The 12,524-nt window shown below is 41.6% G+C and overlaps 1 protein-coding gene across 4 annotated transcripts; it reads right to left on the bottom strand.

Moving 5' to 3' along the window:
- Window positions 1-9,376: 9,376 nt before the first annotated feature.
- LOC105053696 (lysine-specific demethylase JMJ32) lies at window positions 9,377-12,519 on the bottom strand. 4 transcript variants are annotated; one of them, XR_833496.4, is made up of 4 exons: window positions 11,343-12,519; window positions 11,181-11,251; window positions 10,834-11,109; window positions 9,377-10,682 (listed from the first exon to the last, which is right to left on the bottom strand). XR_833496.4 is itself a non-coding variant. In XM_010934948.4 (3 exons), the coding sequence occupies exons 1-3, from the start codon at window positions 12,218-12,220 to the stop codon at window positions 10,934-10,936; spliced, it is 1,125 nt and encodes a 374-aa protein (XP_010933250.2). In that variant the 5' UTR covers window positions 12,221-12,519; the 3' UTR covers window positions 10,684-10,933. The 4 variants fall into 4 exon arrangements, 2 of the variants coding, with proteins under 2 accessions (XP_010933250.2, XP_010933251.2); XR_833498.4 differs by having other exon boundaries at window positions 9,377-10,679; XM_010934948.4 differs by lacking the exon at window positions 9,377-10,682 and having other exon boundaries at window positions 10,684-11,109.
- Window positions 12,520-12,524: the final 5 nt, after the last annotated feature.

Here is a 12,524-nt window from a genome sequence, read left to right as displayed (position 1 = left end):
GGTGGCAGACTTCAGATGGCATTGGGGAGGCTCGTCTGTAGGAGTATGAGGGATTCAGAGGCAATCGATTGTTGTAAAAATCCAGTTGTCGGAGCTCATTCGTCGCGAAAGCTCGTCCAAAATCCATCCACTATGAAAGCTCGGACGGAGTCCGATTCTTGTGAGAGGCCGAAAGGAGGCCGCTTATTGTTGGAGCTCGATCGAAGATCGATTGTTGCGGAAGCTCGGAGTAACGACCTGGCCGGTGGATCCTGCCCCATGGTAGAAGTTCGTCTGGGATCCGGTTACGAAGAGGCTCGGCTGAAGGCTTCCTGTAATGAAAGTTCGAAAAAAATCTGTTTACAGTAGAGATATGGGGTAGATCGTCCGCTGTAGGGGTTCGGAGTAGACCACTCGTAGCAGGAGCTCGGAATAGATCGCTCGTAGTAGAAGATCGATTGGAGTCCTGAAGGTGGTCAACCACCGTAAAACTTGGATGGAATCTGATTACTGTAGAAATCTCGTTGTCAAAGAAACTTGGATATTGATGAAGTCCGGGAGGAGTTCGGAGAATAATTGAATGCTGTAGAAGGTGGTTGATAATGAGGCCTAGAGAGCCTTCGGAGCGTCCGGTAGATAGATGGAGAAGCTCATTGTTGGAGAAGTCGGAAGCTCGGACGGTCGAGGGGTTCAGAGAGACGCCACATAAGGTCGGAAGCCAGAAAAGCCCTGGAAGGGTCGGTCTTTCACGAACTTCGATCGGGGGTATTTTATACCCAACAGTACTTATCTGTGAAAATCCAAACATCCTTTTAGATCTTTCTCTAAAAATTTTTATTCTCAAAATATAGGATGTTTGCACTAGGTCTTTGATGAAAATTCTATATACAATCATATCTTAACCATTGTCAGTATGGGATACTCCCACTGACCTTCATGTAAACACATAATTTCTCATTTTTGATTAAATCAAATAATTTAATCACATCATCAAAATGATTATTCCAACTCTGGAATACTTGCATAAATCCATAAATGAATTCTTGCAGTGTGATCTCTATCACTAAAAGTGTAATCCAAAGGCCACTGTGCATAGATATCTTTCCAAGACATCCATTTAGGAGGGCTATATACACATCCATCTCTCGGGGTCGACATCCAATATTGTCTCATTGTAGATTTTGAGATTATTCTATGTTCCCAATCTCTCCTGAGAAACACATTTTCTGGATCCTCCGTAAGAATACCAAGTACCTTTCAGAAGGATGGGAGATCCTACTTGATCTACGAGGTCGAGGAGATACTACAAGAACTGGCTCATCATGAATAGTTCTACAGATCCTATGTCTCGTTGCTCTTCAGAGACTCTCTCTTTGAGCTTGTCCTCCCACTGTTTTCAAGAAAACAGCATGATTGCCCACAATCACATCATGAACCACTAGAAAGAAAAAGTGTATCCCAAACTATTTAGGATGCTTATAAAATGAGCTCTTATAGACCTATCTTCTAACTGTCCGTCATGACATATCTCATGCAGTGTGATGCAACCAGCTTTAGAGGAAACCTAATTTAAATTTCAGAAATTAAAGCGTATCCCTAAAGAAACAAAGGTTAAATCAGTGATGTTCATGATGGTCCGGACCATATCTCATATAGTACCACTCTTTCTTTCAAATACTCCATTAAGCTAAGGTGTACAAGGAGGATTCCAACATGAAATCATGTCATTTTCTTTGAGTAAATCAAAAAATTTTTATTTGGTATTATGTTCTCGATCTGATCGAAGTATTTTTAGAATTTTTCAGTTTACTTCTCTACTTCATATCTGATTTCTTTGAACCTTTCAAAGACTTCAGATTTGTATCTCATATACATGCTTATACCATGATTGATCATTGGTAAAGATAATGAAGTAGAGATAACCTCCCTTATCTGACTTATCAAATGGGCCGCACATATCAAATGTTACTAGGATAAGTATCTCAGCAGTTCTATCCCCTTGTCCCACAAAGGGCAGCTTGATCATTAATCCTCAAAGAGATGATTCATAGACTAGATATGACTCAATAGTCAATGAGATCAAAGGTTCATTTTTTCTCCAATTGATAAATCACTTCTTCTCCTATATGACCTAGCCTAAGGAACCACCTATATACTTCAGGTTTATTTGATCTCTGAATCTCTTAAATCTAATGACATTCATTGTTTGCTCAAATAAGTACACATATGCATCACTGTGCAAATATTAGAGACTGTCTCTAAGAACTGAATCCAAAATGGTAGTCATAGAGGTTAAGTGCTCACGGCCACAGTGCAACTCTTGCACCATTACCGACTCAAAAGAGTACCTCATCTTCCTTCAGCCATCTTCCTTCCCTTAGACTCTTTACAGAAGTGCGTAACATGCACTAGAGTCTACTACTCAACTGAGAGAAGAGTAAATCATAAGATCAATTTTGAGCAATTTCGACATACCTTCCAAAAGCGTGTCCATATTTCTTCAAACTTTTCGGGTATGTACCTCTAAATTTTTTAAGATCTCTTAGTTACCAATATATTGACCAATGAGGTTAAGATGCTATAATGTTTATTCATATAATAGTTTCACAAACTATCCATACAAATTAAAGATTATAGAATCAAATTCATTAGCAATTCTTTGTGCATGATCATATCGAGCTTCTCAAGCTCCTCAATATCCTTAATCATTATCAAACAATATCATAGATAAATTGTCTATTATGCATCTCATGCACTATGCGACTCTGATCACCACACAATTGTTGCAGATGAGTCAGCATGTCGTTGACAGTCTACATATCCTTATGCATACATTGGAGCTCATCAAGAATGAACTTTAGTTTATAGCACTTAACCTAATTGTCATTGTCCAGCCATTTGTCAAATATAGCTCATTGACTATGGTTTGGATAAGCCGGTGACATTGGGATAACCTAGTCAAGAACATGGTTTAATATTTCAAAAACTAAGAATAATTCTTAGGTTTTCGAGCTAGAATATGTAATTACTTTTGGCTAAGTGATTGATATCTAAGATTCGAGCTAAAGGGTTGGAAGCTGACATAATAAAATACAGAGAGTAAAGATTCTAATTAGATGATTGTATTTGTAAATATTTATTCTAAAAATTTTAAAAATAAATGAAGGCTCTCACTAATTTTTTGAGTCTCTCATACTCCTCGAGTGGAGAAATAAAAATCCTAACATGATAATTGGGCTTCTAGTGGGTGCTACGATCCTATTAATGTACGACACCTCATCTAACAGTTATTGATGACACGTACATCAATACATGGATAACTCTTTATCTAGATTCTTCTCTAACATGTTACAATGACTTGATCTCTAAGTCATATGGACTCACCTAACGATTATTGATCACACTCCTTAGTTAAGCTCGATCCACCATTTACTCGCGGGCGTAGAGCCATCATTTGATCCCTCACCCTTCATCTTTATCTTAGGGTATCTAATATCAATAAACTGATTGTACCTTTCTAATGCAACCAAATCACTATAACCAACCGAAAATGATTAACGTCGAAAAGGCATCCACATCTTTACAATGGTGGAAGTCTGGTAGACTTAATATTTACTGAGAAGATTTAGATTCAGATCTCTTCTAATAGTCATATACATTGATGTAGATGACTAATCTAGTTCAGATCAACCATCTCATGTCTGACCAACCTAGTCGGTATTGGTGAACATGAATGATCAAGCAATCTTATTCAATTCTTAATCGATCAAATTGATCAGGTAAGTGAGATCGATGGGAGGGCCGATTGATGCTTGCCTTAGACACCATCAAAATAGCTAGGTAAGTATGCTCTCAATTAAAAATCATCGATCGAGCTGCCAAACTTATCTTAGATACCAATTGATCTATTAGAATCCAATAGGTCAGCCAAGTTACTCGGGCTTGACTACTGAGTCAAATTCGATCTTAATTTAATCAATTCACATAACGTGTGAATCAATTTGACCAACTATAACTAAACTCAATTTTGAGCCCCTTTGACCTAATCCCAATCAATTTTTGATTAGGTTTGATCAACTGCTTAAAATTGAAAAAGGTTCTAGCCTGATCTAAGCAATAATCTTAGTTGTAGTTTAGTCTGTAGACCTAATTTATTCAATCCATACTCAAAGCTCATATTTTATGTATTGAAATTTAGATCTTAAATTTAAAATTTTAGATCTTATAATTTCGAATCTTAATTCTCAATTAGATGCATTATGTATATGGATTTTAGTTTAGATATCGAAATAATTTTTGATCTAAACTATTTGCATTGTATCTCATACAATTTTGCTGTCTACAGAATCGAGTCGACTCATCCTGATACGCAAGTCGACTCATCATAGTGAGATGGCTCAACACTGAGATAAATAAAAATCTATAGATCTAGTCTGCACAATTGAGTCGGCTCATCTGTAAACGAGCTGATCCGCCAGGGTCTTGAGTTAACTCCAACAAGAACAAGTCGACTCACCAAACACTTAACTCGATTTGAACAAAAATCGAGTCGACTCCACAGGCGTGCTAGCCGTAGTTTCAGGATTTCATGCAAATAGAACCTAAAATTTTAGATCTAAGATTTTATAGAAATTAAGTTTCAGATAATGTGTCAAAAACTATATATCATATATATTATTTTTGATCTAAAACACATATCTTTATACATGCATAAACAGATCTAAATCTAAAATATGTATCACATATATTTTTTGTTTGCTGTTTATCTTCATAAAAAACATCACAAACGGCACCCCTATGCATTATAAGAGAATATATCGAATGGATAAGAGAGGGACTTAATTCTTTTTTTCTCTTATGATCGAACGGCCATGGTGATTATCCCAATTCGAATACTAAGCCACTAAGAGATCTAATCTAACATATCACATATATAATCAATTAAAATTCACATCTAATTATCTTTCACAAGTCACACATATGAATAATAATTCAAATCTATGCATGCAATCATATATCATATATATAACGTATTTAGATCTTAAACTAATTTCAAATCTGAAACTAATTTTAGATCTAAATTACTCATGATTTATTTTAGATATGAAATAAGTTTAAAATTGAAATAATCTTATAATCACATTACAACATGCATATCAGATCTAAAATTAAAATAATTTGAAAATAATTTTTAAAAATCGATTTGCATCGTACTAGGACAACTTTATATCAGTTCGATGCAAACCTAAATTATTTTAATTTCAAATCTAATACTAATCATGACATATCAGATATATCATTTTTTAGATCTAAACTTTTGAATTTTTTTAATTCAAAAATAATTTTCAAAATCGATCTATCTAGGACTAGGATAACTTTTTAGTATAGGAGGTTAACCCTATATTAGGAAACCTTATCTTAGCTCCAGATTAAAATTAACTAATCCTAACTTTCAGATCTAAATCAGAAATCAGATCTGAGTGGTTTCGTGATCGTATCAGAACCTGTGGCTCTGATACTACTGTTAGAAAGTGAGGTGGTTTCGTACGTGTAATTTAAAATTTTTTCATAAAATATTTTATATGTAGTAGAAGTAAATTAAATTAAAACTCTTTTAATTTAAATCACATGCCAGATTATATTCGAAAACCACGCTTAGGATATTGACATGAACACATCACCAAAATCTAAACTCTGAAATTAAAATAAAAGATTAGTAAAATAATTTCAGAGATCTAATCTCCATACCTTCGGATTCTGCGGATGTCCAGGATTCGAGTCTAGCCGTGCAAACATCCGACCTTTGTTGGTATCCACACGGAGATATCTGATCAAAGCACTGAGACCATCGGTGTGCAAGCACCTTGTAGGTCTCTCTCCTCAGCTTTGCATCTTCCTCCATTGCTATTAAAAATAATTGAACAGGGCCTTGCACAAACCCTTTATGCTAAATCATAGGAATTCTTCTAGATCACCAAGAAAAATTAAGAATCCTTCTTGATTTTCTTTCTCTCTCTAAAGTCTCTCTCTCAGATCTCTATCTAGATGTAGAAGTGAGAACAAGAAGGAGGAAGAAGGCATTGAGGAGGAGGAAGTAATGGGTGGCAGGAAGTTACACTAACTTTCCTAGCACATACAACATATGCATAACCACCTCATGCAAAAACTCTTTCCTTTTATAATTTTGCTGCACAAAATACTTTCTTTCCCACCCAAAATCAGATAGAAATCAGGTTAGATTAGTTAGGCTTTTTCTCTTATCCAAATAAGAGTCCTAACTAATCAAAAAGCCAAATAACTACCTCTCCATACCCCTTCAGTATTCTTCAAGATGCTCGGGGCGGCGTCTGATGAATCGGTTCAAACGCCTATGGCAAATAAGTTCTTCAATCTTATTTCATAGCTGGATACAGTCTTCGTATTATAGCCATGGTCATGATGGTAGAGACAGAACTTGTTTGGGTTTCGGTGCAGCGGATTTTTCCTAATCCTTTAGGGTTGAGGGATCTGAGCATGCACCTCCATATGGACCTAGGTCCTGGGGGTATTAAGGGGAGTATAATTAGTAAATTTTTTAGGTGGAGATGGGCACCACTTTTCAATTGGGCTCCACCCTTGATGCCCTCTTGGGGGAGTTCAAGAATAGTTGTGCCTTGGGGGAGATTGATTTTATCGAAGATCTTTTTTTTGGGTCTCCTATGGTCAGAGCTTCTCAGACTCTTCCTTTTTTCTTCTTCGAAAGTTGTTCCTGACATAGATACATCTTCAAAAGCTTCCTCGGTCCGGGCATATTTTCCTGCTCTGGCCAACATCTTCATAAAATCATGGGGGTAGGACTTCTCCAAGGAGTATCAGAGACTTCTTCAAAAGTCTGCCTTTCAAAGAGGTCATCACGACCGACTAATCCAGATCGCATATTTCTAACACGACCGCATTAAAACAGCCAAGGTAGGCCCAGAGAGATTCTCCTTCTTTCTGCTTGATGTTAATCAAAGAGTCAGATCCCTTTCTCTACCTCCTATTGCTGACAAAATGGATCACAAAAAGACAGCCCATTTGGTAAAGGAGGAAATCGTTCATGGCTTCAGGCTGGAATATCAATATCGGGCCACACCTTTCAAGATTGAGGAGAAAGCCCTGCAAAGCATAGTATCGGTGGCCCCGTAAAGAAGCATTATCGCCTTGAAGCTTTCCAAATGATCCACAGGGTCAATCGATCCATCAAGCTTTCTAACTAAGCATCTTAAAATGATGAGGGAGTGGTTGACTCATGATTTCAATATTGAAAGGGGATCGATGTTGTATCCATTATCTCTCGCTAGGGCTTGATTTTGTAAGGCCTCGATCATCCAGTTCATCTCCTTAAACTTACGATCAATCTCTACATCTCTGGTGGTGTATACATCGGAATGAGGAGAGTATGCCCTGCCTGAGGTGGAGTCGTGCTCCGAGTGAGGACTCAGAGATGTCGAGCACTACGCTCGGGATCCCTTAAGCAACTCTGGTGAGCTTGTCTTTGTGAGGGAACCTAGGGTTGCCTAGGCAAAAATGTAGCAGGTGGTAGAAGGTTGTTTTGCTGCATTATTTGGACTGTTGTGGTTAGATCTCGAACTTGTTGGACTAGTAGGTTGAACTAGTCCACACCAACAACCACTCTAGAGGTGAGACAGCCGGCAGTGGATTCTCCGGTGATGGTGTCGAAGCTTGCTGGTTGGAAGAATTATCCATCGGTTGAGAAACTGTAATGTTTGACCGATGGAAAGATGCCCCTTTACGCAGTGTCATGATAGTCAAATAGCTTTCTCCTCCTTTCTCAGAGCGGATTTGATCATTCTTCTAGCGCCAATCTGTTGCAGAAGATTTTCGACCATATACGAATATGGCTGGAGATCACCAAAATAACATTCTTATAAAATAAGTTCCGACCGAAATTGGCTCTGATGAGGATCTTCCGACGATCAAGTCAGGAATGTGGTGCAATAGAGAAGAAGAAAAGAAAATCTCAAGATGGCACAAGCATAATGGGTAGACATGCATACCTGGGGATCTCCTCTTTATCTCTATTTATAGGAAATTGGTAATGCAATGGGCCGTACGGATCATGTCAGTTGGCAAGTGGATCTTTTAGCCAGTACACGGTTGGCAATGAAGGTGATGTGACATAGGCTTGGTGGGCATATAGGTGGCAAGTGAAACGGCAGTAATGTATTCTGACTTGATATGTTTGGACAAGAATCATAATTAGTCCTTGAGCCTGCTTTATCATCCGATGCTCGATCCCTCCTTCGATGCTGAAGTTTGGAGCTCAGGAGGTCCTTACTGCTAGATGGAGAGTACTGGCCAGGTGAGGAGGGTTGGCCAGTTGGACTGAACCTGCTTGTGGGCAGGAATATAGGTATCGGAGGACTTTTAGGGGATCCTATTCGGAGGGTCAGTATGGCAGAGACTATCTTCAGAGTGATAGGTTATAATATTAAAGGATCCGGAGTTAGGTTAGTAGTAAGGATCGACTCAGAATCCCCAAAGATAACATCAAAACTGAATTTTTCCTGACCTCGAGCCTGATGCCTAGATGGCTCATTAATCACACATTCCTTGAGAATCCTCTCTGCTCTCTTTATTAATGAGGAGAACTAAAGTCAAGCAAGGAGGGGTAGAAAGTTATTCCGACTATCTCATCACGCAGAGTTATGCAGCATATGATTGATCAGGGGAGGCCAGGTGATGTGAGTTTATCCAGCACGTAGGTCACAAGTGAGATAATGACATGAAAGGATGTACCTTGATTTGAATCATGCAGATAAAAATCATAATTGGCATGTCTTGACTCGTATTTTAGATGGAGAGTCGTTGCCCAATATGCCGATGCTCAAGAGCTTACGAATATCTTCATCGCTGGATGTTGTTGGCCAAAGGGATCAATTGATTCGCCCAAATTAGCTTATCCATTGGTCGATTACGATAAAGGTCGGTGGCTATGAAGAAGGCTAGAAAGTTCTCCGAAGTGGACCATCTAAGGTCAGTTGGGGGTCGAACAAACGGGGCTCGATGTGACTTAAGGGTCGGTTTAGCCCACCACATAGAGCCCGAAAAAAAATCAGCTCCCCAAAATACAATAGGTTGTAATAGTGTATGATTTAAAGACTGATTAGACGTAAGGATTAACTTAAAATTTCTGAAGATAGTCGGACCATCTTCGGCTCAACATATTGCTCCCGCGCGCCATCTTGGGGAGATAACGTATGGATCGATAGGGTGTTGGAACCCATGGTCAAGTCGGAGGTTGGTGCCGTAATTTTGGCAGGGGTCCCTTCTTCAATGAGGGGAGGATTAAACTCAAAGATGAGAGGACAAGGGACCATTATGATCATATCTCATCACACGGGACTATGTGAGATGTTTTAAAGATCTCTGACAGTGGTCATAAATTCTCTCGATGCACAATTGTGGAATGAATGGTGATATGACTGATAGATGGAATGACGGGGCTGGACAATGGAGCCCAGCTGGACCACATAGGGAATCGTTTGATATTCCTCAGTCCGAGCTTCAGATGGAGATCGTTTGTTTGATGCTTAATCTTTCTTTGAAGTAGGCAACCAAGGATTCGTATCTCCTGGTGATGTGCTTGCTGCGGAGACCGAAACAGACAGGACGATGCCGAACTTCTAGAAGGATCGATTTCTCCAAGTAGTTGGCGAAGTCAAGCTCCAGCGATGGTGGAATACCAACCTCCAATAACCTTAGTATCATCTGTCTTTTCCTCTCATAGGCATTCCTTTGGAATGCTCAGTCGGTGAGCTTCCAGATCGGTCATCAATGAAGTTCAAACAGTGCTCAGGATACATTATATCGGATAGAATCCGAGATCCCCACTTCCATTAGCTCATAGTAAACGTATTACCCTCCAACATTACTTATCATCTCAAACATATCTCAGATCGATGCACCTCATGATCTCGTCTCGTTTGCCTCCTGTTGCAATTTTCCGGGGAAATTCGTTCCACCTCTTGGCTTTTTAAGGTTTCCCAGAACATGACCCATCAGGTCCTGCACGTACGAGCCACAAAAGCAAAACTTAACCACAGAGTATTATAGCTCCCTCCACTTCAAGCTGCAAGGCTTCGTTAAATGCAAATATAGAAATTCTGAAGGTAGTAATTCTCGTAATGTTGAGGTAATAGGTCCAGTGCCATCTGATGCACTGAAAAAGGGAGAGAAAAAAATCTGTCATAAAATATTCTGCTGCTTCTGAGAACGACCAGACTGAATGCAAAATCCAATCAACTCGTACTGCCCCCGCCCCCACAACATTTGGTTTGGTTCGCGCATCTCATTGCTTCCAGATATTTGAATTCAGATACCACATGATGATGCACTCTTCCCCCCAAAGAAAGCTCAGATTCAGGATCATCTATTCAAACATTTGCATGCTTGGAAACTACTTCAAACAACTAATTGAATAATTGCTGGAGGAAATGTTTGGTCTGTTTCTATGGTGCGCACTTTCTATGCTTGGGGCTGTTAATGCTGATGCCTGTACAGTCGATACTCTCTTTTCCTGCAAAGCAACTCTAGTTCTAGCCTCTGCAATAACAATCTCTGGGTGCTGATTTAAGCACCCACTGGTAAAATATATATAGGCTGAGATGTAAAAAGAGCCAGCTCTGATGAGGAAAACCCGTCAATGGCCCCAGTCACTGCTACAAGCATAAAAATTTCGACTTTGAATTAATCTTAAAACAAATATGGTGCTCCTATTTTGGTTACACAAGAAGACACCGCAAATTGAGACTCCCTAACATCTGAAATAATCCAACAACTTGAAGCAGAAGCAGGAAACAGAGGAAATACCAGAGCTTTTCTGCGAACAGAAATCACTACTAACGGAGGCTGAGTAAATTGTTCCCCAACAGGGCAGAATACATCAATCATTGGCAACAGCGAACCTGTCCTACCCTGAGTGCGACACCAAACTAGTCTCATAGATTTCAGGTTCAGCATCATCCGAATGGTCGGACGCATCACGATTACAGACCTCCGCTGAAGGCTTTCCAGCAGGAGGGGTGCAGTCGATGGATTGCAAGAAGTTGAAGTACGCGTATTTGATATCAAATTGCATGTCGTACCCTGCGACAGCCAACAGTTTCACTGGTAAGGAGCAGAGAGGATGTCAGCTTGGACCAACACTAAATACTTACAGTAGTTGACAGCAATGGTGCGCCCATTGCGGTCGGGTGTTTGCCTCACATGATGAAACCACATGCTAGGCCTGCATCACCATCGGCCAAACCAAGTTATGGGAGAGAGTAGGGGTGATGTTGATGAGGATGATGATGGGTGGAGTGGAGGTAATTACTTACAGGTAGAGGATCTCCCCAGCCTTGACGATGCATTCGAAAGGCTTGGGGCCGTCGAAGTAGAGGGGGAAGGCCTCCCTCTGCTCCGCCATTGACTCGGGCGTCTCCGGGTACGGATCCACGCTGCACCACGGCACCTGCCTCTCCGGCTCTTCCAATTCCAAGTGCAACTCCCCCGTGGCGTCTTTCCCATCGTCGAGCACGTAGCGGGCAGCCGGGTAATGGCGGATGTAGAGGCGGTGGACGTCTGTTGGGGGCAGCAGGAGGAAGTGCTTCTCCCCGGTGATTACGGCGTAGAGGTTCTCATAGTGGTCCTTGTGGAACGATGTCTCCGACCGACCGTTCCCGATCCAGAGGTTCACGGCTTCCGGGAGGCAGCCGAGCGCCTCGGTGGCCCATGGGACGTCCGGCACCACGTCCCCCGCCAGTGCCGAGTACTCCGCCCGGAAGCAGTCGTTCTGCTGCTGGGCGTATGCCACGGTCGGCGACGACGGCGAGCCGGTGGCGGCGATCAGCGCGAGGGCGTCGGAGAAATCCATCGAGCGGACGGCGGCGGAGGCGAAGCAGAGGCCGCGTGGGCGGCCGCAGGCGGAAGGGCGGGGGACGAGGGAGTCGGCGCGGCCGTGGGGGGTGAGGTGGACGGAGACGGCACAGCCGTGGAGGACGCGGCGGAGGTAGGCGTCGTCGGACCAGAGAGAGATGGCGGGCCAGCCGCGGGTGGCAGCTCGGGAGACGAGGCAGGGCTTGTTGGCGGAGACGTAGTCTCGGAGGAAGCGGAGAGGGGATGGGGGCGCGTCGAGGCAGTCCACCTGGCCGGAGGTGCCGAGGCTCAGCTCTCTTGCCTCCCCCCACAGGCCCCTCAGCCTCCTCTCCTCCTCCATTCCGCTTCGCCACGCTACCCACCTTTAGTCTCTCTTAGACGTAACCCGCCTCAAGCGCTTGTCCTCGATCAAATCCTTGCTAAAAAACAAAGAAAAGAACCCTACCAAACCCTACGTATATAATATATGAGAGATGCATGAAGTAGCAACGAGCCCATTTGGGGTCACAAAAGCGCGTTGCTGGTTGCGACCGCCATAATCGTGTGTTTTGGTCGTTTAGAGAACCTGTTTCACGAGAAAATCTACCGCACTTCACCTGTTGGGTATTGCTACCTCCTCGTCCCAAACTATAGAAAGACTTTGA

This window comes from Elaeis guineensis, chromosome 11 (genome assembly GCF_000442705.2).
Source record: "Elaeis guineensis isolate ETL-2024a chromosome 11, EG11, whole genome shotgun sequence".
Lineage (NCBI taxonomy): Eukaryota > Viridiplantae > Streptophyta > Magnoliopsida > Arecales > Arecaceae > Elaeis > Elaeis guineensis.
This window is presented reverse-complemented; position numbering and strand designations above follow the sequence as displayed.

Coding starts and splice junctions, on each gene's coding strand:
- LOC105053696 (XM_010934948.4), bottom strand. CDS start 12,220: ATGGAGGAGGAGAGGAGGCTGAGGGGCCTGTGGGGGGAGGCAAGAGAG. Junction 11,252..11,342: donor GCTGGGGAGATCCTCTACCT/GTAAGTAATTAC, acceptor ATGGTGATGCAG/GCCTAGCATGTGGTTTCATC. Junction 11,110..11,180: donor CACCATTGCTGTCAACTACT/GTAAGTATTTAG, acceptor TGGCTGTCGCAG/GGTACGACATGCAATTTGAT.